Source organism: Pristiophorus japonicus, chromosome 8 (genome assembly GCF_044704955.1).
Source record: "Pristiophorus japonicus isolate sPriJap1 chromosome 8, sPriJap1.hap1, whole genome shotgun sequence".
Classification (NCBI taxonomy): Eukaryota; Metazoa; Chordata; class Chondrichthyes; family Pristiophoridae; genus Pristiophorus; species Pristiophorus japonicus.
The window spans coordinates 200135392-200162845 of NC_091984.1; the positions used below are offsets into that span (position 1 = coordinate 200135392).

General features: G+C 42.7%; 1 protein-coding gene across 1 annotated transcript in view; it reads left to right on the forward strand.

The window, feature by feature from the left end:
• The window catches only part of aacs (acetoacetyl-CoA synthetase), a 101229-nt gene that overhangs the window by 52098 nt on the left and 21677 nt on the right, over positions 1–27454 (forward strand). Inside the window, exons 7-8 of the mRNA XM_070888329.1 lie at positions 13541–13605; positions 17527–17649. Coding sequence (XP_070744430.1) covers positions 13541–13605; positions 17527–17649 — 188 coding nt within the window. The remainder of the gene's footprint in view (positions 1–13540; positions 13606–17526; positions 17650–27454) is intronic.

Sequence of the window (27454 nt, forward strand, 5' to 3'; positions counted from 1 at the left end):
AGCATTAATCACATTCATCTTTAGTATCTTGTCTCTCCAATGTTCTATGTTTCTATGTTTCTATGTTTCCCCTTCCTCGCTGGGGTAAGTTTCCATGGCTACCAGTCGCACTCTGGAAACTCGCCCAAGTGGCCATGAATTATTTTGCAAACCTTGATGCAGTCATTGCAACCAAACCTGATTCTACGGTCAGCTGTATGCCCGAACCCGAGCCACCTTTCCTGCTCTGCAGCCCAGAGCCACCGAGGCTTATTGTGGCATACCAACCAGGGCCGTGGATTTATAATCTGCTCTACCAACTGAGAAACTACTGAGCCAATCAGTTACCTGTATTTTAAAAAGAATCTCTTAGCAAGAGTTGCAATTGACAGTTTATTGGGATAGAGATTTTACTATTATATTGTGCCTTTTTCCTCTTGAATCAGAACAATCCAAGATAGACCTGTTGTACATTAACCAGGGAGAGCTAGATCTGATATGATGGATTCCTTCCTTTCCTTTTCAAAAAAATTTTAGCTTTACCTTAGAATTATTTTCAATAGTTCTTGCTAGCCTTAGATGGATTCCATGGTAACACTACATTTAATGGGCCCAAGTTTGCCCCCCCCCCCCCCCTTAAAATGACACGCCTCCGTGAGGTGCGCCGACTTTGTAGAAGAAAAAACGCGCCGAAAACTTACTTCAGTATTCTCCCCACTGCTGGAACGTTGCAGGCCCTTGGCGTTGCACAGCACAAACGGGGGCGGAGTCAGGTCCCGGCGCTGAAAATAGTGCCGGGACCTCTGCACATGTGCAGTAGCTCCTCGCCCCCACAATCTCGTCAGGCTGTATGGGAGGGGCCCGAAGCACGCCGCCCCTAGCCCTGGCCGAATGGGCTCCCTCATCGGCTTTCCCTGCCACGTTCAGCTCCAGCATATCGTATCAATGACTGAATGATTTCCTGTCTCTCGCTGATCCAAAAGACTTTCAGTAGCTTATTAATAATTTAAGTTGCGGCTAGACGGCAGATTCCAATTTGGGATGAGCAATTTGACAAAGTGTGTGTCAGCTGTCGCACAGGTGGAGGGAAGACCTTTGTTATGCTGTGGCCTGACCTCAGTCTGACTGTTGGTGAGATGCATTGGGAGAGTTCCAGTTCACATGTGCGTTTCAGTGTATATTTAGAACTCCAATTCCCCCGGCAATTCATTTTTAGTGTTGGGGAGAGTATGAGCAGGTACGCCCACTTATTCCTATTTATTCCGTGTTAAAACTGCTCGAAGCACGCTGCCCCTAGCCCTGGCCGAATGGGCTCACTCATCGGCTTTCCCTGCTGCGTTCAGCCTCCCCCACCCCCACCCCCCTTTACCCATTTCGTGTTCAGCCTCCCTTCCTCCCCCCCTTTACCAATGCTGCGTTGAGCCTAGCCTCCCAGTGTGCATCTTACCACCCCTACCCCTGGCCGAATGGGCTCCCTCGTCGGCAGCAAGCTGTTAGTGTTTTTCTGCAGTAAAGCTTTGCTGAAGATAGGACTTCTATTTTGTAATTTATTGATTGATTTGATTGATTTATGTGGTCCTAAATTCTTGTATGATTTACATTCAAGTTTACTCTTCTGCTTTCAAAAGGAATTCTGTAAAATAGTTTGGCTGAAACTCTTATTTACAGGACTTGCTTTAATGCATTTGCTAGTTTACCAATCCATTTTTAATCTAGTTGTTTAGTGCTTTGTAAGTCTTGGTGCTAGGTGCAGGTCCTCTCAGCTTCCTTGTATTTTTTATTTGTTATTGAATGCTTATTTTTGTGCTTTGTTTAGTGCTTGGTGCTTTAAATGTACTTATGCTTCTTTAATGTTGTTGTGAAGGTGTTTAGTGCTTTGCAAGGTCCTCTCACTTCCCTTCCACCTTCCCCACCCCCCACCCCCAAATCTGGCTGCCTGCACTGATTTTTTAGCTCACCACAAGGTTTTTCTGTGCGGACACAAGTGGCCACATACGCTGGCTTAAGTTAGTTTGGAGTAACTTTTAACTATAAACTTGCTTAAGTGGCCAAAACGGGTGCAAGTGGCTGGTAACGCCCCCTTTTGGGAAAAAAAAAACTAAACTTCAAAAAAACACTAACTTACTCACTTACACTGGAGAAAATTAAATTGGCAGAATTGCGATTTTTAAGATACTCCCCCCCCCCCCCCCCCCCCCCCAAAAAAAAAAAGGAGCAACCCCTGGGGAAACTTGGGCCCAATACAACTCCAATTCTGTTTTGCACTTAAATGCAGTTAATGACCTGTCTTCAGTTAAAAGATTGATGGTACATCAGTAGTTGTGTAATAACAAACATTTGAGATGGTTATCTACCATTCTACCCAGGGATTATATGATGTGGCTGTACTTGGGCTGCGATGCAATAAAATACATAACTTTATCTATATATTGTAGCCTCATGGAAAGTAAGAGTTTAGCATGTATAATAAAGCTACAAGGCATATTTTTTTCTTTTCATTTGTGGATTCAAACACTTATGAGATCATGCAAGTGGAGCAAAATAGCAAATTATTATGTAGGTAATTCTATCAATAAAAGCTTGCTGATCAAGTCATAAAGCCGCATTGTTTTAGTTATCTTCTCACAGTTCCTGTATAGACTAATCAAAGTGGTTGGTATTTTTTTTAATTCGTTCTGGGATGTGGGTGTCGCTGGCAAACTCAACATTTATTGCCCATCCCTAATTGCCCTTGAGAAAGTGGTGGTGAGCAACCACCTTTGAACTGCTGCAGTTCTTGTGTCCCCCAAGAATCTATCCTTAGCCCCCTCCTATTTCTCATCTACATGTTGCCCCTTGGCGACAGCATCAGTTTCCACATCTACGCTGATGACACCCAGCTCTACCTCACTACCACTTCTCTTGACCCCTCCACGGTTTCTAAATTGTCAGGATGAGCAGAAATTGTCTCCAATTAATTATTTGGAAGACCGAAGCCATTGTTTTTAGGCCCTGCCACAAACTCCATTTCCTAGACACTGACTCCATCCCTCTCCCCAACTTCTCTCTGAGGCAGAACCAGACAGTTCACAACCTTTGTGTCATATTTGACCCTGAAATGAGCTTTCGACTACATATCGACAACATAACTAAGACCACCTATTTCCACCTCTAACATCGCCTGTCTCTGCCCTTGCCTCACCTCATCTGCTGCTGAAGCCCTCAACCATGCCTTTGTTACCTCTAGACTTGACTATTCCAACTTACTCCTGGCTAGCCTCTCCCATTCTACCCTACGTAAACTAGAGATGATCCAAAACACGGCTGCCCATGTCCTAACTTGCACCAAGTCCCGCTCACCTATCACCCCTGTGTTCGCTGACCTACATTGACTTCCGGTTAAGCAATGCCTCGATTTCAAAATTCTCATCCTTATATTCAAATCCCTCTGTGGTCTCTCCCCTCCCTATCTCTGTAATCTGCTCCAGCCCCAAACTCCGCCCCCCCCCCCCCCCCCCCCCCCGAGATGGCTGTACTCCTCTAATTCTGCCCTCTTGAGCATCCCTGATTATAATCGCTCCACCATTGGTGGCCATGCCTTCTGTTGCCTAGGCCTCAAGTTCTGGAACTCGCTGCCTAAACCTCTCCGCCTCTCTTTCCTCCTTCAAGATGCTCCTCAAAACATACTTCTTTGACCAAGCTTTTGGTCACCTGTGCTAATTTCTACGTATGGGGCTCGATGTAATACACCTCATAATACTCCTATGAAGTGCCTTGAGACAATTCCCTATGTTAAAGGTGCTATATAAATGCAAGTTGTGATGGTGGTGAAGGTACTCCCACAGTGCTGTTAGGGAGGGAGTTCCAGGGTTTTGACCCAGTGATGATGAAAGAACAGCGATATATTTCCAAGTCAGAATGGTGTGTAACTTGGAATTGAACTTGCAGGTGCTCCCATGCGCCTGCTGCCCTTGCCCTTCTAGGTGGCACCCACAACCCTTTGGGGCAGAGAATTCCAAAGATTCACAACCCACTGAGTGAAGAAATTCCTCCTCCTCTTTGTCTTAAATTGCTTTCCCCTTATTCTGAGACAGTGTCCCCTAGTTCTATACACTCCAGCTCGGGAAAACAACTTCTCAGCATCTACCCTGGCAATTCCCTTCAGAATCTTGTATTTTCAATGAGATCATCTGGCATTCTTCCAAACTCCAGAGAATATAGGTCCATTCTACACAATCTCTCATCATAAGATGGCCCTCTCATCCCAGGAATCAATCTAGTGAACCTCCAAAGCAAGTATATCCTTCCTTAGGTAAGGAGACCAAAACTGTGCACAGTACTCCAGGTGTGGTCTCGCCAAGGCCCCAGTACAATTGTAGCAAGACTTCCTTACTCTTGTACTCCAACCCCCTTGCAATAAAGGACAACATGCCATTTGACTTCCTTATTAGTTGTACCTGTGTGCTAGTATTCTGTGTTTCTTGCATGAGGACACCCAAATCTCTCTGAACATCAACATTTAAAAGTTTCTCACCATTTAAAAAATATTCTGTGTTTCTATTCTTCCTATCAAAGTGAATAACCTCACGTTTCCCTACATTATACTCCATCTGCCACCCAACTGCCCACTCACTTAGTCTATTTATATCCCTTTGCAGACACTTTGTGTTCTTCTCACATCTTACTGTCTCACCTAGCTTTGTATCGTCAACAAAATTGGATACATTACACTCGGTCCCTTCATCTAAGTCATCAATATAGATTGTAAATAGCTGAGGCCCCAGCACCTATCCCTGTGGCTCCCCACTAATTACTGTTTGCTAACCGGAAAATGACCCATTTATCCCGACATTCTGTTTTCTGTTCGTTAGACAATCCTCTATCCATGCTAATATATTACCCCAACCCTGTGAGCTCTTATCTTGTGCAGTAACCTTTTATTTGGCACCTTATCGAATGCCTTTTGGAAATCCAAATATACTACATCCACTGGTTCCCCTTTATCTACCCTGCTAGTTACATCCTCAAAAATCTCTCATAAATTTGTCAAATACGATTTCCCTTTCATAAAACCATGTTGACTTTGCCTAATCATATTATGATTTTCTAAGTGCCCTGATATCACTTCCTTAACAATGGGTTCCAGCATTTTTCTGACAACTGATGTCAGACTAACTCGTCTGTGGTGACCTGTTTTCTCTCTCCCTCCTCGCTTGAATAGGGGTGTAACATTTGCTAGCTTCCAATCCGCTGTTCTAGAATTTAGGGAATTTTGAAAGATCAAAACCAATCCATCCATTATCTCTGCAGCCACTTCTTTTAAAACCCTAGGATGTAGGCCATCCAGTCCAGGGGATTTGTTGGCTTTTCGGCCCATTAATTCCTCTAGTATTTTTTATTATTATTACATTAAGTTCCGCAACCTCATTAGATTCTTGGTTCCCTATCATTTTTTTGTCTATTCTACTGTGAAGATGGATACAAAATATTTAACATTTCTGACATTTCCTTATTCCCTATAATAATTTCTCTTGCCTCAGCCTCTAAGGGACCAACTTCCTTTTTACATAGTTGTAGAAGCTCTCACAATCTGTGTTTATATTTTTTGCTAGTTTTCTCTCATGGTCTATTTTTTTTCTCTCTATCAATTTTTTGGTCATCCTTTGCTGGTTTCTGAAACTCTCCCAATCTTCAGGCTTACTACTATTCTTCGCAACATTATAAGCTGCTTCTTTCAATCTAATGCTATCCTTAACTTCTTAGTCAGCCACATAGTGGATGGGGTGCCAATCAAGCAGGCGAAGATATCCGTCGACAGAAAATAAAAAATGAAAGAGGGAACGAAGAAATCAATGGCGGAAATAATGAATTTTTCTTTGTCTGAATTCAGAGCTGGGATCTTACCATCTTCCCCCCCCCCCCACCCCCCACCCCTTCCCCCTTTGTTCTGGATGGTGTCGAGCTTCTTGAGTGTTAGAACTGCAGTCATTCAGGCAAGTGGAGAGTATTCCATTACATTCCTGACTTGGGCCTTTTAGATGGTGGAAAGGCTTTGGGGGAGTCAGGAGGTGACACACTTGGTAAATAGGGAAATTATGATGGTTCAGTAGTTAGCTGAAAACTGCAGAAATTTCACATGCTTAAATATTGTCACATCCATTTATCTGCAGGTTTGAAAATAACCTTTTGCTTGAGGGGAAACCTTAACACTTGCCTTTTGACATTTCACCATAGCTTTTTAAAAGTGACTTGTACTGTACTATCGTGAGGCAGATTGATCTTTAGCCTGCAGGAGGTGAGCTTTTCGTAGCTGAAAAAATTCCATAGGCTTGAACCGAATGTTTCAAAGTTACAGATCTGACTGGAGCATAATACTTTTGGTGGGGTCAGATAGTTTGTATGGGTGGAGAAGGTGGTTTCTTATCCCTTTCCATCTGTGTCTTTTTTCCCCTTTCTGCAGTGGATTCTTGATATTATGTTTGCCAATGATAAGGGAAGCATAAAGGGATAATGATTGGGTTCCTCCCAATACTTTGAAATGTTTCTTAAAAGAAAGCAATGAAAGCTATTTTGGAACGAAATGACACTAACACTGGGGTAGAGTATCTGATTCTCATTGTATCAATCTTTAGTTTCTTCCAGGTTTCAAGTTACTGTCAAGATTTGATCAGTAGAGGGCAAGTTCATTCCATGTTTTAGCTGAGAATTTTAGTGTTGAAAGAATTGACAGCTTTTTCCAGGCATCGGGATGCTTTTTAAAATGGCCAAATCAGAAAACCATTCCTCACCATCCATATCTATAAGATACAAATGCTATGGGAAAATAACCTGTTTCTCCGATACACAAGTGTGGAAGATTAAAAAGTGTATGTGCTGCAAAAAGCTGGGGCACATCACTAGATAGTCGGTCAATTTTGCATGACCCCTGCTGAATTTTTCTGGGTTTTATTGCAGAGTTAATTTTAAAAGGTACCTGGAATTCTTGGAACAAACGGCTGTGACAAAATGGTGTCAATGTGCGACCGGAAGCAGGCTGCCACTGATGCCTATTCTTATTTCATGTGTTAGCAGCATAAAATACATTTTGTTGCAAGAAACCTTTGGTCTCACCTTTTGCAATGTGTAAAGCTTGAAATGGTTTTGAGTAGAGTATCGTTTTTAGTGAGTCAAATTATGCTGATGAGAAGTTTTAAAATCTCCGCGTGAAGAGATTTCAACCACTTGGATAAGAATGTGAGTTAATAAAAGCCTGAGGCAGCTTTTTCCATAACTTTCCTAATTAGCCCAGTTGGAAGCTGGTCCTAATGGATGGTGGGTCACAGAAGCAAATTTGAAAACTCATAAAGGGGTGGTGATTCCAAGATCACTGCACGGGAGAGGACTGGACATAATGAAAGAACTTGCATGACCTCGGACAATCCCAAAGTGCTTTATAGTCATTAAGTACTTTTCATGTGTAGTCACTGTTGTAATATAGGAGAAGCAGCAGTCAATTTACGCACCCAAGATCCCAAAACAGCAATGAAATAAATGGCTCGATCATCTGCCTTTTAGGCATTGGTTGATTGGTGGTGGTCTGGGAAATTTTCTGATCTATGAAGTAATCACAAGTACGTAACAACTGCTTTCTTGCACCTGTAATATATAAGGAATCATCTTCAAGTTGTGCCACTCTTCAGGTTTGAACTGTGACTGACTTTAACACCACTAATGGGCGTTTGTCATAGAAACAGTAGGTCAGTTGGAATTGGAAAAGGTGGAAGACTGCTAATTATGTTTTCCATTCCTGTCAGTAGCAAGAGATCTGCTACACTCTGTTACTCAAGTAACCTTGGTATCTTAATGCATGGCTTTGCTTATCTCTGGATAATGGGATGCAGTAATTTTAGTGTGCTTAGAAAATCTGACGAGCCTGCAGGTCGTTAATGTAGATTAGAAACCACACAGCACTAATCACCATGGAACTCTGCTCATCACTTTCTCCATAGCCTCTTTCACAAATGCTCGGGGGTGGAAATTCGGTCTTCCGCCGCCCCTCTTAGCGCCCTGGAGGGGTGGCATTGGTGGCAGAAAACACTTGGGCCCGGGCAGCCAGCTTGCAGCACCCCGCCAGGACATTCGGTGCCGGTATCGATGGATATTAATGCCTAGAGGGGGCGAGCCGGTGTGTAACAGCTCTGGTTGCGACACTGGCTCGATTTTTGGTTGCCACCTGACCCTTGGTGCTCCATAGCGCGCCCTGGTGGGAACGCCTGGGAAAGCAGGCGTTCCAAACTGTAGCGGGCTCAGTGAGGTAAGTAAAGCTGACCTCGGGTAAGTATAATTGATAAAATGTTCTTTTTGCGATTTATGTTTTGGTGGCAAGAGCTATGTATTGGGAATGTTTTTGGTGGATTTTTTTCAGGTTTTTTTTGCTCCCAGGCCTCTGTCATGGTGCTCCGAGGCCAGCTCTTTAGCTCGGGAATTTCCCTTGCTCAGCCGGCCGAGTGCCCTAAAAGAGGCGTGCAATGCCTTCCTTAGCTCCCCGCTCCAAATTCTGGTCCCAGCTGAGGAGTTTGCTGGTGCAAAATTTGACGCTCCGCCTGGGACACCGCCCCAACTGAGGTGTGCCTGAATTCCCCCCCCCCTCCCCCCCAGGTCTCCTTGTACTACCTTGCAGCTTTAGTTTAATTAGAAGTCTTTTGTGTGGAACTTTTCAAAAAGCTACTTGAAATCCTAAATAAACCAAAATCTTTTATTTATATCCTATTGAAGTCCAGGAGGTTTTCCAGGCATGATTTGCCCTTTCTAGATGCTTCTTTGTTTCTTATTAACTTATTGCTGGACAGGTATTCCTCTGGCTTACCTTGTAGAATACATTCCATTTTTTTACATAATGATAGTTAATAAACCTATAGTTTCCTGAGTCAGATTTCTTGCCTTTTGGTCAATTTAATTACTTAGTTTGCTTCCTCCTGACCTGAGGAACCTTCTCAGTGTCCATTGTTTCCTCCAAGACATTAGGCAGCCCACCATAAATGTTCTCCGTTTCCTTCAGCACCTTGGGTTATATCTCATGTAGATTCTCCCTTTCCTACCCCACACTGCTGAGTTGCCAATATTGACTGTCCACCTGCACACAATGGCTAAACTGCTTTGATATTTTTGATGCAGGCATCTGGACTTAAAGAAATAGGAACCCAACCCTTGATGTGCTCTGCTACCCAAGCACATGACTGCCCCAAGTGCAAACAAACCCCATTTACTCTCCCCGTTACTGCTAAATACCAGATATCAACCTCCAATTGGTGAATCTTGCCATGTAGTCAACTTCAAAAATGGTAAAGGATAAAAATTAAATACAACTTTCATTCAGCACTGTACTGAAGTATCAGCCAAGATTATTTGCTTAAATTCCAGAAATGTGGTTTGAACCCACAGCCTACTGACTGAGGTAAGAGCAGTATCAATCAATCATAGAATCATCGAAATTTACGGCACAGAATGAGGCCATTCAACCCATCGTGTCCATGCAGGCTGATAAAGAGCTATCCAGCCTAATTCCACTTTCCAGCTCTTGGCCGGTAGCTCTGCAAATTCCAAGTACTTTTTAAATGTGGTAAGCATTTCTGCCTCTACCACCCTTTCAGGCAGAGAGTTTCAGACCCCCACTACCCTCTGGGTGAAAAAGGTTCTCCCCAACTCCCCTCTAATTCTTCTACCAATTACTTTAAATCTATGCCCCCTGGTTATTGACCTCTCTGCTAAGGGAAATAGATCCTTCCTATCCACTTAATCTAGGCCCCTCATAATGTTATACACCTCAATCAAGTCTCCCCTCAGCCTCCTCTGTTCCAAAGAAAACAACCCCAGCCGATCCAATCTTTCCTCATAGCTAAAATTCTCCGCTCCTGGCAACATCCTTGTAAATCTCCTCTGTACCCTCTCTAGTGCAATCACATCTTTCCTGTAATGTGGTGATCAGAACTGTACACAGTACTCTAGCTGTAACCTTCTTGCTTTTATGTTCTATGCAGCAGCTAATAAAGGAAAGTATCCCATATGCTGCCTTAACCACCTTATCTACCTGTCCTGCTACCTTCAGGGATCTGTGGACATGCACTCCAAGGTCCCTCGGATCCTCTGCACTTCTCAGTATCCTATCATTTATTGTGTATTCCTTTGTGTTGTTAGGGCTCTCCAAATGCATTACCTCACACTTCTCCAGATTAAATTCCATTTGCCACTTTTCTGCCCACCTGACCAGTCCATTGATATCTTCCTGCAGTCTACAGCTTTCTTCCTCACTGTCAACCACATGGCCAATTTTTGTATCATCTCCAAACTTATTAATCATGCTCTACATTGAAGTCTAAATAATTGATATATACCACAAAAAACAAGAGACCTAGTACTGAGCCCTGCGGAACCCCACTGGAAACTGCTTTCCAGTCACACAAACATCCCTCGACCATTACCCAGTGTTTCCTGCCATTGAGCCATTTTCTGACCAGTCTGCCACGTGGGACTTTGTCAAAAGCCTTGCTAAAATCCATCTGGACTACAACAAACACACTACTCATCAACCCTCTTGTTATCTCCTTGAAAAATTCAATCATGTTAGTCAGACACGACCTTCCCTTAACAAATCCATGCTGTCTGTCCTTGATTAATCTGTGCCTTTCCAAATGACGATTAATATTGTCCCTCAGAATTTTTTTTCAACAATTTGTCCACCAACAAGGTTAGGCTGACTGACCCGTAATTACTCGGTCTATCCTTTCTCCCTTTTTGAACCATGCTACAACATTAGCAGTTCTCCGGCACGACACCTGTAGCCAGAGAGGATTGTAAAATGATGATCGGAGCCTCCACAATTTCCTCCTGTGCTTCTCTTACCAGCCTGTGATACATTTCATCCGGGCCCGACGATTTATCTATTTTCAAAGATGCTAAACCCATTAATACTTCCTCTCTCACTGCTTATCTCATCTAATATTTCATGCTCCCTCGCCTTAATTACAATGTCTTCATCGTCCCTCTCTTTTGTGAAGACAGGCGCAAAGTATTCATTAAGAACCATACCCACATCTTCCGCCTCCACACACAGATTACCTTTTTGGTCTCTAATAGACCCTGCTCTTTCTTTAATTATCCTCTTGCTCTTCATGTATTTATAAAACATCTTGTGTTTTCCTTTATTTTACTTGCCAATATTTTTTCATGCCCTCTCTTTGCTTTCTTAATTTCCTATTTTAAATGTCACTCCTGCACTTTCTATACTTCTGTAGACTTTCTGCAGTATTTAACTCTCGGTATCTGACATAGCTTCCATTTTTTGCCTTATCCTACCCGATATGCCCCTTGACATCCAGGGGGCTCTAGATTTGTTAGTCTCATCCTTTTTCTTTGTGGACCCTCACTGTCTCCTCCTCGAATGCCTCCCACTGCTCTGACACTGATTTACCTTCAAGTAGTGGTTTCCAGTCTACTTTTGCTAAATCACATCTCAACTTAATAAAATTGGCCTTTCCCAATTGCGGACTTTTACTCCCGATCTATCTTTGTCTTTTTCCACAACTACGCTGAATCTAATTGAATTATGATCACTAGCACCAAAATGCTCTCCCACTGATGCCCCTTCCACCTGCCCAGCTTCGTTCCCTGAAATTAAGTCCAGAACCGCCCCTTGCTTGTTGGGCTTGCTACATACTGGCTAAAAATGTTCTCCTGAATGCATTTTAGTAATTCTATGAATTCAAGTCGGCGCTTGAAACTTTAACTCTCCTTCTGCTCGTCGTTGCATTAGTTGTACCAGCCATACCTGTTCTTTATTAAGCACATTGCATTAATTTGCCATATTCTTTTACTTTAAATGGTGCAGGCATTGGACATTGTCTGAGGCAGTCAAATTGCAAGTTCACCATCTGTGTTGTCATCTGTAAATAGCATAGCCATGGATGCACACATTTTATTTGCTGGGGCTTTATCCTGCCGTGCATCTAGCTAAAAATAGACAATTCTGTAACTGTCTCTCTTTGTAGAGTATCAAGACTAAATCAGGTCACTGATTCTTATTTGTGCATTTATTTTGGCCTCGTTGTGAACGAATGACCTATCTAATATCTGACACAAATGCTATGTTGATCAGAATTTAACAAAGGTTCACAAAATGTGTAGAGAAATATGTAATAGCTGATGATGCACCTCTTTCCTCAATTAGTTCTGAATGTCCATTTTCGTGTCTTCTGCAATTATATTTGCATTCTTCTAATGTAGTTGGACAAGCAACTATTTACTCTGAGTCATACACAGCAGTTTTATCTTCTGCCATTTGAAATGATTGATGCATTGCATTACCAGCTTTCAGCCTGTATAGAACAGTTTGACTAAACATCCCGTTCACATTGTTGCACGACTGAAGGCATTTAAAAAAAAAAAAAAAAATCTTCTACCAATTTACATTATAAATAAGTTGATTAAAATGTTATTAATATGCACCTGGGTAAATCTTTGGGAGAAAATGTGAAATTCTTAAAGTAGTTGGTGCTTCAGCTCAGTTCATGAAAGTGCACATTCTCTACCGACAAAACAAAAATTATCTACCATCTCAGATTGAAAGAGGTGAGATGAGACCCTATTGATTAGAGGATGGAATTTATCACCTCGTCCACAAGTATATCTTTCTAGAATGTGCACTTTTAATGGAATGCAGTAAAAAGTTTATAGATGCTTTAGATTAATAAATTAATTTTATGCAAGGTTCAAGAGATCACAGATATAACTTATTGATTTTCCTTACATTAACATTGTTCCTATTTCGACCAATCAAAAGAACTTGCTTACTTTTCCACAGTGACTTCCATAGTTTCAGCTGCTTGGCTTTTATACGTTACTAGTTTTGTTTCCGTAGTTGACGGTGATCACTGCAATTATAGTAAACACTAATATAAAAACAGAAAATGCTAGAAATCTCAGCGGGTCAGGTAGCATCTGTGAAGGGAGAAACAGAGTTGATGTTTCAGATCGATGACCCTTCGTCAGAACTGGCAATAGTTCGAAATGTAAAATATTTGTTTTTGCCCCTTGTTATACCACTTTGAATAATTGTTAAATATCATTGTTAGAATTATATGGCAGTGGGTTAGTTAGCACATTATTCTTTCACCTGTGAGGATCTGAATTTGTGATGAAAGTCTTCTCTAATGCACTCTCTACTGAGGGTCCTAATACAAATTGAGTTTTAGCAAGTAGGAATCCACAGCATGGATTCGTAGTAAAGTGGCAACTCAATTAGGTAGGCCACAAGCCGTGGCTGTTGTGGGGGAAAAAGAAAATGTGATGGTGGCTCAATGTATATTGTATGGCTACTGGAATCAAGATCCCTTGGACTAAAGGAGAGGAACTTTAATTGCATCTGACCTGTACTTGATTGCTGAGGTTGGGATCCAAAGTGTCATCATTCTACAGCACTAACATATCCCATTTTGATGAGTACAAAAAAAAATGCCAAAATAAAAACTGCAGCCCAAAGCTCACAACAAAAGAAAGCAAATTATAAATTAACTTTCATTGTCTTTCCTTCTCTCCTCCCCTTCCTCAGAATTACTATACTTGGGACCGGTGCAAAATGGCTGGCTGTTCTAGAAGAAAAAGATCTGAAACCAGGTATCTCTAAGAAAATATCTTTAATTTTGTTTTAGGACACTGGTTATGGATTCTTACAGGTTTTTTTTAATGAACATTGCAACTTTGTTACATTAAATTAATATTTTATTTGAAATTGATGTTGTAGAATCATCATAAAGCTCAGAAGGATGCTTTTTGTCCCATCGTGTCTATGCCAGCTCTTTGGTAGAGCTATCCAATGAGTCCTACTCGAGTGCTCTTTCACAATAGCTGTGGACATATTTTTCCTTCAAGTATTAATCCAATTTCCTTTTGAAAGTTACTATTGAATCTGCTTCCACCGCCCTTTCAGGCAGTGCATTTCAGATCAGCTGTGGGTTCTTTTGACAAGAACTGCCATATCAATAGCTTAAATGTAATTTCAAATGGATTCACAGTCTGTCATGTGCCACTATTTGAACCTTTGGAAAATTTACTTGCAAAGGATTATTATCCCTTTGGTGAAAGTTATAATTTTTTCCTTGTTGAATAACTGCAGTCCTATCATTAGTGCTATACTAGCCTTTTAGCTAATACTTCACAACAGATTCTTGAGTTTCTGTTGAAATCAAAGAGTGCTTTTTTGTGTGAGTACTTACAAGATTTTAGAGCCTTTTTTTAAAATGTTTGCTTTCAAGGATCAGTAGTTAGGTTTTGATTTGTTAGATTCCAGAGAATTGGCAGAAAAGCTTCCTGTACTTCAACTTTGAAGGAGAAATTTTACCAACGAGTAAAGGCCATTAGGTTCAAACAAGGCTGATGCTTTTTTCATAAGTCAAAACCATTTTGATTAATTCTTAATAAAAGATCCGTGCAACTAATCAACAGCAACTTGTATTTATATAGCGCTTTAACACAGTGAAGGGTCCCAAGGCGCTTCACAGGAGTATTGTGAGATAAAAAATTTGGCACCAAGCTGCATAAGTAGAAATTAGCGCAGGTGACCAAAAGCTTGGTCAAAGAGGTATGTTTTAAGGAGTGTCTTGAAGGAGGAAAAAGAGGTAGAGAGGCGGAGAGGTTTAGACAACAAGTTCCAGAGCTTGGGGCCTAGGCAACAGAAGGCACGGGCGCCAATGGTTGAGCGAATATTATCAGGGATGCTCAGGAGGGCAATATTAGAGGATTGCAGACAACTCGGGGGGGCGGCTGGACGAGATTAGGGATTGGGAGAGGCGAGATCATTGAGGGGTTTGAAAATAAGCATGAGAATTTTGAAATCGAGGCGTTGCTTAACTTGGAAGCCAATGTAGGTCAGCGAGTGCAATGGTGATGGGTGAGCGGGACTTGGTGCGAGTTAGGACACAGGCAGCTGAGTTTTGGATCACCTCTAGATTACATAGGGTAGAATAAGAACAGAAGTAGGCCATACGGCCCCTCAAGCCTGCTCCGCCATTCAATAAGATCATGGCTGATCTGATCATGGACTTGGCTCCACTTCTCTGCCCGTTCCCCATAACCCCTTATCCCCTTATCGTTTAAGAAACTGTCTATTTCTTTCTTACATTTATTCAATGTCCCAGCTTCCACAGCTCTCTGAGGCAGCGAATTCCACAAATTTACAACCCTCAGAGAAGAAATTTATCCTCGTCTCTGTTTTAAATGGGCAGCCCCTTATTCTACGATCATGCCCTCTAGTTCTAGTCTCCCCCATCAGTGGAATCATCCTCTCTGCATCCACCTTGTCAAGCCACCTCATAATCTTGTACGTTTTGATAAGATCACCTCTCATTCTTCTAAATTCCAGTGAGTAGAGGCCCAACCTACTCAACCTTTCCTCATAAGTCAACCCCCTCATCTCCGGAATCAACCTAATGAACCTTCTCTGAACTGCCTCCAAAGCAAGTATATCCTTTCGTAAATATGGAAACCAAAACTGCACGCAGTATTCCAGGTGTGGCCTCACCAATACCCTGTATAACTGTAGCAAGACTTCCCTGCTTTTATACTCCATCCCCTTTGCAATAAAGGCCAAGATACCATTGGCCTTCCTGATCACTTGCTGTTCCTGCATACTATCCTTTTGTGTTTCATGCACACAAGTACCCCCCAGGTCCCAATGTCCTGCAGCACTTTGCAATATTTCTCCATTTAAATAATAACTTGCTCTTCGATTTTTTTTTCTGCCAAAGTGCATGACCTCACACTTTCCAACATTATACTCCATCTGCCAAATTTTTGCCCACTCACTTAGCCTGTCTATGTCCTTTTGCAGATTGTTGTGTCCTCCTCACACATTGCTTTTCCTCCCATCTTTGTATCGTCAGCAAACTTGGCTACGTTACACTCAGTCCCTTCTTCCAAGTCATTAATATAGATTGTAAATAGTTGGGGTCCCAGCACTGATCCCTGCGGCATCCCACTAGTTACTGGTTGCCAACCAGAGAATGAACCATTTATCCCGACTCTGTTTTTTGATGGTTAGCCAATCCTCTATCCATGCTAATATATTATCCCCCAACCCCATGAACTTTTATGTTGTGCAGTAACCTTTTATGTGGCACCTTGTCAAATGCCTTCTGGAAGTCCAAATACACCACATCCACTGGTTCCCCTTTATCCACCCTGTTCGTTACATCCTCAAAGAATTCCAGCAAATTTGTCAAACATGACTTCCCCTTCATAAATCCATGCTGACTCTGCCTGACTGAATTTTGCTTTTCCAAATGTCCTGCTACTGCTTCTTTAATAATGGACTCCAACATTTTCCCAACCACAAATGTTAGGCTAACTGGTCTTTAGTTTCCTGCTTTTTGTCTGCCTCCTTTTTTAAATAGTGGGAGGCCAGCCAGAAGTGCGTTGGAATAGTCAAGTCTAGAGGTAACGCAGGCATTGATGAGGGGTTCAGCAGCAGATGAGCTGAGGCAAGGACGAAGACAATTGATGTTACGGAGGTGGAAATAGGCGGTCTTAGTTATGCTGCGGCTATGTGGTTGAAAGCCCATTTCAGGGTCAAATATGACACCAAGGTTGCGAGCAGTCTGGTTCAGCCTTAGACAGAAGTTGGGGAGAGGGATGGAGTCAATGGCTAGGGAGTGGAGTTTGTGGCGGGGACCAAAAACAATGGCTTTAGTCTTCCCAATATTCAATTGGAGAAAATTTCTGCCCATCCAGAACTGGATGTCGGAGAAGCATTCTGAGAATTTAGACACTGTAGAGGAGTTGAGAGAAGTGGTAGTGATGTAGAGCTCGGTATCATCAGTGTACATGTGAAAACTGATGCTGTGTTTTTGGATGATGTCGCAAAGGGGCAACATGTAGATGAGAAATAATCAATGTAACATTGTGATCAAAGTGAACGTGTGCAATTAGTGTTGCTTTTGAAAAATTGGGCCAAACTCGCCATGCCCAACTATGAATATAGAATGGTTAAAATGTTCTATTCAGCGCTATTATGCTGTCGTGATTTTATTTGTTTTCCTGACAAAAGTATTTGTATATAAAGGTCTCATCATGAAATATATTCAACTGATGGCAATGCAGCTGAATGGATCTATTTGTAACATGCCATGTTTCTTATAATGCATTATCAGAACTTAATATTCAATAATTACTACAATTCCTGCCTCTAAAGCATTATAAATTACTTAATGAACCTTTTTTCAGATAGCGTAATTGCAAACAGATCTCAATTCTGAAGCTATAGATGTTGTAAATAAAATAACGTCATTTAAGATTGTCATTCTAATGAGACAAAATAGTTACTTTTTAGCAAACTGATGTGGAAGAAATTAGTTTTAAAAACAAAACAAAATTGCTCAAGAGTTAAGAATTTAATGGGTAAACGTGTGAAACTATTTTTTAAAAAATCTAATGCTTGAATGGTAACAAAAGTTATATAAATGTATGAAATTTGTGAATGTTATATTTCAGTGTGAATGTTCCATCTGAAATTGAGATTTAAGACAAGTTTTCTGTTTTTAGGTGAAACACACAGTCTACAAACATTACACACCATTCTGTCAACTGGGTCCCCTCTCAAACCTCTAACTTATGATTATGTCTACAAGCACATCAAGAGCAATATCCTGTTGGGCTCAATCACAGGTGAGATTTCAGGGAATTGGTGTCATATTTCCATTCGACAGTGCATTTATAACCAGGCACAATTATGTAATGCAGTTCATATCTGAAATGTGTTTCATCCTTGAAGTAACATCCTCATCGTCAAGTACATTGGTAAAGATGTTTATGGGCAGAATACTAATACTATTTGGCATTCTGTTATACATAGCAAAGTGATTGACACGGGTTGATGACCTAGTTTCTCCCCCCCCCCCCCCCACCCCCAATGAGTTCACAATCTGAGCTGCACAGTAACAGAGAGGCATTAAGTGGAAATCACGAGGTGTCTTAGCACGAGGATTGCCTGTCTGCCCTGCCAACTGGAATGATTCTTTTCTTTTGGGGTGCGAGGCAAAGAAAATCTGAAAAAGCAAACACTAATACCTTGTCAACTGGATTGATTTTCAGGAGAGTTAGAATACTTTTTTTTTTTAAAAAGAGATCATCAGCTTATGTTTTAACCAAATAATACATTATTTAAAAATGAGGTTTATGGAGTGGCTAGGTACTCTTGCTACACTATTGTAGTACTGAGCTTTCAGATGGGAGGCACAGGTTCCTGTCTTTGTCATAACTTGCATGCAGATTTGCATTTGGGCTTCCCTTGATGATGAAGATGGGTGGGTTTGAGAATGGGAAGGCAAACTGCCTTTTGAAAGGAACCTTTCCTGTACATTCCTATCATCATCATCATAGGCAGTCCCTCGGAATCGAGAAAGACTTGCTTCCACGCTAAAAATGAGTTCTTGGGTGGCTGAACAGTCCAATACGAGAATTACAGTCACTGTCATAGGTGGGACAGACAGTCATTGAGGGAAAGGGTGGGTGGGACTGGTTTGCCGCATGCTCCTTCCGCTGCCTGCGCTTGATTTCTGCATGCTCTCGGCGATGAGAACATTCCTCATGGTGAGTCAGACAAGGAGTTAACCACATGTACATGCTTCACTACTTGATTGATAAAATTATGTTACGAATATGAGTAGGGGAGAGAAAATGGTGACATTCATATTGTATGTTCTGATCTTGTTTGGGTGCATAGCTCTGGCTCATGTCTAATTGGAAGCCAGCCAAATAATGCATTCTGATGAGGGTTATAAATTAACAGCATTACAGACTTGACCGAGTCTCATCTACACCTCTTGACTTTCTTTTCCAAGTTTTGCACAGATTATAGTTTACAGGATTTAAGGAGCCTTTTTGTAAATTGTCTAATATTTGGCTCAGTAGTTTGATGGGCAGTGTTGCCACCAGTGATTGTAATCTTCCGTTTGTTTGTAGTACAGAGAATGCACAACTGGCGGGCACTCAATTTTTTGTGTCCTGGTACCGGTGATAGAAAACTATTGCTGGGAATCCAGAAGAGGTTCTTAGCTGTATACTGTTTTCAAGGTAAATGAAAAGTCTGTGCAGTCTTCGAGTCAGATGCTCCTTGCTGCGTCTCTACTCATGGGATCTCTGAACTTAGTGATGCTTTTGTTATTTTTTCCCGTCCCTCATGGTTCAAGCTTTCAATGAAAAACTTGTAGTTCACCGATGGCTTTTAACACCCTTTTGATAGCTCTTCAACCTTGTATGTTTTTCTTTGTCACAATAACAATGCCTCAGCCTGAAATGGAACCTGTCAGATGTAGAATAGTGATGATTGTTCACACTCAACTGGTTCTTTATTGATACTCAGCGAGAGTTGGAAAGAACATGTGTGACATTGCAGTGGCAACATTATTTTGAAGAGAATGGCTTTGGTCCTTTTGTATTGAAGCTGCTCCCGATTCATCAGTCAGGAATAAGGCTCATGTCAGGAGTGTGTTGGAATGCTCACCACTCACCTGGTTGGGTGTCACCATAGCAACACTCTAAGCTTGACACCATCCAGGACAGAACAGTTTGTGTGATCGGTGACCTTGCCATTCGGCTTAATATCCACTCCTATTACCAGTGCACTTTGGCTGCAATATGTATAATCGACTGGGATGTAATGCCTCACCAAGGTTACTTTGACGCCACCACCTCCTACCATGGCCTCTGATAAGGGTACGTGCAGCAGTGTTACGGGAATACCTTCACCTCTGAGTTCCCCTCAAAGGCAGACACAATCCTGACTTGGACAAATATAGCTGGTCCTTCATCAATACTGGGGTCATCCTTTTTGTGTGACCTGCCTTGTACATTGCGATTCGAAAACAACATCACTTTGTTCACAGTACTTGTAGTAGCACTTGTGTGCTGAGAGATTTGTTTCGTATTGTCACTGGTGGCAATGAACGCCTGGGCTATTGCAATGGCCTTACTCAAGGTTGGGGTCTCTACAGTCAAAAGCTTGCGAAGTATGGTTTCGTGGCCAATGCCAAGTACAAAAAAGTCTCTGAGCATGTGCTCCAAATGTCCTTCAAATTCGCAATGTCCTGCAAGGCGTCTCAGCTCGGCGACATAACTTGCCACTTCCTGGCCTTCAGATCTTTTGTAGGTGTAGAACCGGTACCTCGCCATCAGAACGCTTTCCTTCGGGTTCAAATACTCTGGGACCAATGTGCACAAATCATCGTACGATTTCTCCGTGGGTTTCGCTGGGGTGAGCAGATTCTTCATGAGGCCATACCTTGGTGCCCCACAGCCCATGAGGAGGATCGCTCTACGTTTGGCAGCTCTCTCTTCCCCATCTAGCTCGTTGGCCACGACGTATTGGTCGAGTCGCTCCACAAAAGTTTCCCAATCATTTCCCTCTGAAAATTTCTCCAGGATGCCCACTGTTCTCTGCATCTTTGGGTTCGCTAACTTTACCTCGTCGCCAGTTGTTGTGTATGGAGAAAGAATCAGATTGAACACTCTGTTCAAAGTAAAGTGTGACCGTAATCTTTTATTGCAGGTCTCCAGAGTGCCTCTCCAACCTGTGAAGCCTTTTTAAATACCTGTGCTCCCAAGGGATTATGGGATCCCTTGGGACTCCGGGGAATGAGCCCTCTGGTGGCTGTACAGAGTAAATACAATTCCACATATATAACACAAACCATCATCAACACCTTCACCAAGGTGTTCGAGAGCATAGGCCGTACGCTAAACATCCGTAAGACAAAGGTCCTCTACCAACCTGATCCTGCAATGCAGCACTGCCCCCCAATTATCAAAATCCACAATGAGGCCTTGGACAACGTGGACCATTTTCCATACCTCGGGAGCCTACTGTCAGCAAGAGCAGACATTGATGACTAGGTCCAACGTCGCCTTCAGTGCGCCAGCGCAGCCTTCGGTCGCCTGAGGAAGAGAGTGTTTGAAGACCAGTACCTAAAATCCAGCACCAAGCTCATGGTCTACAGGGCAGTAGTGATACCCACCCCCCTATATGGCTCAGAGACGTGGACCATATACAGCAGACACCTCAAAGGGCTGTGAAATTACCACCGGCGCTGCCTCCAAGATCCTGCAAATCCATTGGTAGAACATACGCACCAACGTCCGTGTTCTCGCTCAGGCCAACGTCCCCAGCATCGAAGCACTGACCACACTCGATCAGCTCCGTTGGGCAGGCCACATGCCCGACACGAGATTCTCAAAGCAAGCGCTCTACGCGGTGCTTCAACACAGCAAGTGAGCTCCAGGTGGGCAGAGGAAATGCTTCAAGGACGCTCTCAAAGCCTCCTTGATAAAGTGCAACATCCCCACTGGCACCTGGAAATCCCTGGCACAAGATCGCCCAAAGTGGAGGAAGGGCATCCGGGAGAGCGCTGAGCACCTCGAATCCCATCGCTGAGAACAAGCAGTAACCAAACGTAGACAGCAGAAGGAGTGTGCTTCAACCCAGGCTCCCTGACCACCCTTTCCTTCAACAACTGTCTGCCCCACCTGTGACAGAGACTGTAGGTCCTGCATTGGACTACTCAGTCACCTGAGAACTCACTTTTAGAGTGGAAGCAAGTCATCCTCAATTCTGAGGGACTGCCTATGATGATGATGATCTGCCGTATAGTTGATGAGGTAACTCGAAGGCTTTATCTGACAGCTGTGTTACCTGGAGGATGGGTATTAAACCACAGACTGGTGCATTCAGGATTGTATGCCTTCCATGATTGGATTACCAGGGAGCTGTTGCTACTGGAAGTCTGTACCTCCAACTGGAGGAACCTGCATTTACTGGAGTATGGTGTGTGTCCAGAGGATGCTTGCAATCCACTGACCCTTTTTGGTGTGTTGTGGTGTGGCGATCCTGGCAACCGCTGTCTATCCAGTGAGGGTGCTACCTCCGTCGTCGTGGTCTAAACACCAACTGGTTGCCAGTCCGATACCCAAGTCAGACAGGTTCACAGCACTGGGAGCTTGGATTCTTCCCACTGCTCCCTGCAAGCCAATGTCTTCATGGGTTATGTTGTCATAACTGGACATGTGGGAAGTTTGCCATTGTTTTATCAGCACAGAGCAATGTGATTTATTATCTGGTTCATTTCCAACTTTATATTTTGTGCACATCGAGGATGCCCCTAAGCCTTGGCTCAAGTCAACTTGCACTGAAATTCCCTGGGCTTGAGTATATTCCTGTGGGGGAGAGTTATGTGCACTGCTGATAGAAATAGAAATGATAACCATGTGAATTTCTCGGTGCTTGCTTTTGGTTTTGGTTTCTCCAGCTGCTGTGCTGTATGGCAGCGTTGTATCTGGAGCATCTGCAAAGGATGAGTTCAACAGTTGACTTGAGGTATTTTTTAATGAAACCATATGAGCAGTTCTGCTTCACATCAGGATTGCTGGTACTTAATCAGACCATCCCAAAACTTTGCCAGATCATCCGAGTTTACTGAAGCTTGAAAAATTACAACGGATGGCTGGATCTAGATCTAGCACTGACAATAATTGCTATCCTCCAGTTATTGTACAGCAGCTCAAATGACATCCTCCATTTTGTATTAATATGTATTTATTATTAATCCACTTCTGTCTAATCTCTATCATTTATGCAACTTAGATTTGCATTTTACATCTTTTGGGGATTTCCAACGAACTGTCTCTTTTATTAAAAAAAATCCCTTTTTAGCCACTTTGAACTTAAAAATGGCAATCGTAAAGCACTCTGTTATCCTGGAATGTTAAATGACGCCATGTATGGAACACACTATTTTTAGTCTGATCTGTTTGCGGTGGATGTCCTATTTATTAATTTATATGAGTGGATGGGGAAGGGGCTGCAGCTGTGAATAGATGGTAAAGCAGAGACAATTAAGTGAATTCTTTTCCTAAAGGATATGACAAATCTGAGTGTTTCGGAAACCTATCCTACTTGGATCCCTTTGTAAAATTTGAGGTTATTTTTTCTTGGATGAATACCCATAATCTTTTATTTTCAATTAACTCTTTAAACACTGTCGGGAGAGGGAATTCCAAGCAGATAAAATATATGGAACTATGGACTCCAGCATCCTGAGCCTCTTCTCAAATGGAAAGGCGAAGACTGAGGTATTGAAACAAATATGGCTCAGAAGTACGAAAGATCAGCCAGAGATAGTTGTATTAGCCCGAAAGAGCAGAGTGGGGCAGAAGAGCGTGGTGGGTGGGTGAGTGGGACAGAAGAGCGTGGTGGGTGGGTGAGTGGGACAGAAGAGCGTGGTGGGTGGGTGGGTGGGACAGAAGCCGTGGTGGGTGGGTGAGTGGGGCAGAAGCCGTGGTGGGTGGGTGAGTGGGACAGAAGAGCGTGGTGGGTGGGTGGGTGAGTGGGGCAGAAGCAGTGGTGGGTGGGTGAGTGGGGCAGAAGCAGTGGTGGGTGGGTGAGTGGGGCAGAAGCCGTGGTGGGTGGGTGAGTGGGACAGAAGAGCGTGGTGGGTGGGTGAGTGGGACAGAAGCCGTGGTGGGTGGGTGAGTGGGACAGAAGAGCGTGGTGGGTGGGTGGGTGAGTGGGACAGAAGAGCGTGGTGGGTGGGTGAGTGGGACAGAAGCCGTGGTGGGTGGGTGGAAGAGCGCAGTGCGGGGTAGTCATCAGCACATAAAAAGAGAAAAGAATGATTTCAGATGCAGACCCTTCACCAGATTAAGAACTCGCTTACCTTCGAGTTCTGACAAAGTGCCTACACCCGAAATGTTAGCCAGTCTTCTCCCTCTTCAGATGCTGGCAGATTTATAGTTTGCATGAATTGGATAGCTACATTACTAGTTGGCGCAAACCTTGAAATGTTGAGGATAAATAGTCATGCATATTCAGAACCATTGCATATTGAAGTGCAGCAAAGGCAAAGTAAATAAAAATAGAGGCTGACCAGTGGGCTGAGCACAAGATTATACAAAGCAGGTCAAGAGAGAAGTTGGGGATCCGGAGGGAAAAACGAGAAAAGAATATACTTTGGCTGCTAAAGTACAACGTGCTTCCAACATAACAGCCAGAGAAAGATAAAAACCCCCAAAGGGCCTATATAGAGTTCGACACAAGGATGATGAATAGCTCATTTAATGGACTAAATGACAATTTCTATGAAGTTTTTTTATTTAAATGGGGAGGATGCTAACAATATAACGACCGTCATCGTGTGTGCTGGCTTTGGCATCAGTGTACAGCGGTTTGAGATAAACTGAAATCCAATAAATCTCCTGGAATAGAAGCACGATACTATAGGGTATGTAGAAATACAAAAGGAGGAGATTTATAAAGCACTGATAATCATTTTGACTGAGGTTCTTACAGACCAAAACCAGGCAAACGTAGTGAACACATTCAAAAATGGTCCTCTCTTACATAGCAGTTATACTCCAATTAGTCTCACCTTAATAATAAGAAAACTAATAAAATCAAAACAAAACAAAATCTATATTGTCAGTCTTCACTCTATGAAAGCACTCTCGTGTTGGAATCAGAAGGTTGTGGGTTAAGTCTCACACTAGAGACCTGAGCACACAGCCTGGGTAATACTGGGGGGCGGCTGCACTGTCGGAGCTGCACTTTTTCAGATGAGATGCTAAACTGAGGCCCTCTTGGGTAGATGCAAGAGATTCCATGGCACTATTTGAAGAGAAGCGGACTTCACCCGATGTCCAGGCCAATATTTATCCTTCAACCAGCATGAGATTATCTTAGCCATTATCTCATTGTGTTTGTGCACCTTGCCGTGCACAAATTGACTGCCAACATTTCCCGACATTACAACAGTATCTGCACTTCATAAGTATCTACACCTCAAAGTACAACAAATATTGTGGCATTAACTGAGACCTGGGCTCAAAAAAGAGCAGGATTGGGTATTAAATATTCTTGGTTATAAAGTGTTCAGGAAAGATAGGAAAGGAAAGATAGGAGGTGGTGTGGCAGTATTGGCTAAGGAGAATGTTACAGTGCTGGAGAGGGAGGATGTCCTGGAGGGGTCCAGTACAGAATCTATATGGCTAGAACTAAGAAATAATAGAGGTGCCATTACACAATAGGTGTATTCTATAGACCACCAAATAGTGGGAAAGATATGGAGGAATAAATTTGCAGAGAAATTACAAGTGCAAGAACTATAGAGTAGTAATAAAGGGGGACGTCAATACCTAATAGAGACTGGGATCGTAATAGTGTAAAGGGCAGAGACGGCGAAGAATTTTTGAAGTGTGTTCAGGAGAACTTTCTTGATCAATATGTTTCCGGCTCGACGAGGGAGGAGGGATAGCTGGATCTGGTTCTGGGGAATGAGGTAGGTCAAGTGGAGCAAGTGTCAGTTGGTGAACATTTAGGGAACAGTGATCATAGTATGATGAGGTTTAGAGTAGCTTTGGAAAAGGACAGGGAGCAATCTAGTGTAAAAATGTTTAAGTGGGGTGGGGGGGCGGGGGGAGGCCAATTGCAGTCGGATGAGAATCTATCTGGCCTGGGTAAACTAGCAGGCAAAACTGTTGTGGAACAATGGGCTGCCTTTAAAGAGGAAATAGCTTTGGGTACAGTCGAGGTACATTTCCACGAGGGGGAAAGGTAGGGCAACTAAAGTCAGAGCTCACTGGATGATGAAACATATAGGGAATATGATGAAGCAGAAAAAGAGCACGCATGACAGATGTCAGGTTGTAAATACATCTGAGAATCAGGCTATGTATAAATCAGAGAAGAAGTGAAAAAGAAAATAAAAGGGTATGTGAATAGAATGACAGCTAACATAAAAGATAATCCAAAAGTATTTGGTAGGCGTATAAACAGTAAGAGGAGGGGTGGAGGTGATTGGGCACCAAAAAGGAGATCTATGCATGGAGGCAGAGGGTATGGCTAAGGTACTAAATGAGTACTTTGCATCTGTCTTCACCAAGGAAGAGGTTGCTGCCATAGACATAGGTAGTGGAGACACATGATAGGATAAAAATTGATAAAGAGGAGGTATTAGAAAGTTTGGTTGTACTTAAAAGTAGATAAATCACCAGGAGCAGATGGGAATTGAGGGCGGAAATTGCGGAGTACTGGCCATAATATTCCATTCCTCCACAGATACGGGGTTGGTGCCAGAGGACTGGAGAATGTTACACCATGTTCAAAAAAAGGAGTAAAGATAAACCCAGCAACTACAAGCCAGTCAATTTAACCTCAAGTGGGGAAGCTTTTAGAAGCAGTAATCAGTGACAAAATTAACAGTCACTTGGATATGTGTGGATTAATTAAAGAAAGCCAGCAGGGATTCATTAAAGGCAAATCATGTTTAACCAGCTTGATCAAGTTTTTTGATGAGTTAACAGAGAAGGTTGATGAGGGTAATGCGGTTGACGTAGTGTAGATGGATTTCCAAAAGGTTTTCGACAAAGTGCCCCATGATAGGCTTACCAGAAAAATTAAAGCCTATGGATTAAAAGGGACAGTGGCAGCATGGATACGGAATTGGCTAAGCGACAGGAAACAGAATAATGGTGAACAGTTGTTTATCGGACTGATGGAAGGTATACAGTGGTGTTTCCCAGGGGTCGGTTCTCGGATCACTGTTTTTCGTGATATATATTAATGACTTGGACGTTGGTGTACAGGGCACAATTTCAAAGTTTACAGATGACACAAAACTTGGAAGTATTGTGAACAGTGAGGAGGAGAGTAATAGACTTCAGGAAGACATAAACAGGCTGGTGAAATGGGCGAACACGTGGCAGATGAAGCTTAACACAAAAAAGTGTGAAGTGATGCATTTTGGTGGAAAGAATAAGGGGAGGACATATAAACTAAATGGTACAATCCTAAAGGGAGGTGCACGAACAGAGAGGTTTGGGGGTATGAGTGCATAAATCGTTGAATTTTATTTTCAGAAGGCAATGTCCCAAATTGATGAGGAAAAGCTACATGACATTATACCTAGTCTTCTGAAAGGTCTCTCATAAAATGCCAACAAATGACTCCTTTGCGTACTAAGGTCATCAAGGGTATCAAGGTAACCCATTGACATGGATTAGTAACTCACTGAAGGGAAGCAAGCAAAGGGTAGCTAGGTTGCAATAGCCAGTGTGGAAGGAGTTGATAAGTGGAGTAAACCAAAAGTCTTCCTGGAATTCTTCCTGCTCCTGGCATATGTAAGTGACCTGACATCTCATTGCAAGGTAGTTTAATTCGCAGATCACAGGAAGCTCGATGTGAGAGGATGCGCACTCAGAGGAGACAACCAAGATCTCATAACGGGCTTGCAGCTGGGTTGGTCAATAGCAAATGTAGTTCAATACAGACAACACACAATGCAGTACATACTGCTATTTGCTATTGACCAACCCAGTGGAAATTAAATAGACTTTTGTTCTCTAATGGATCATACTGAGCTTGCCAAGAGGAAGCTGAGACACATAGGGCAGTTGATGGACTTGCTGCTCATCATGCCCAAACAGT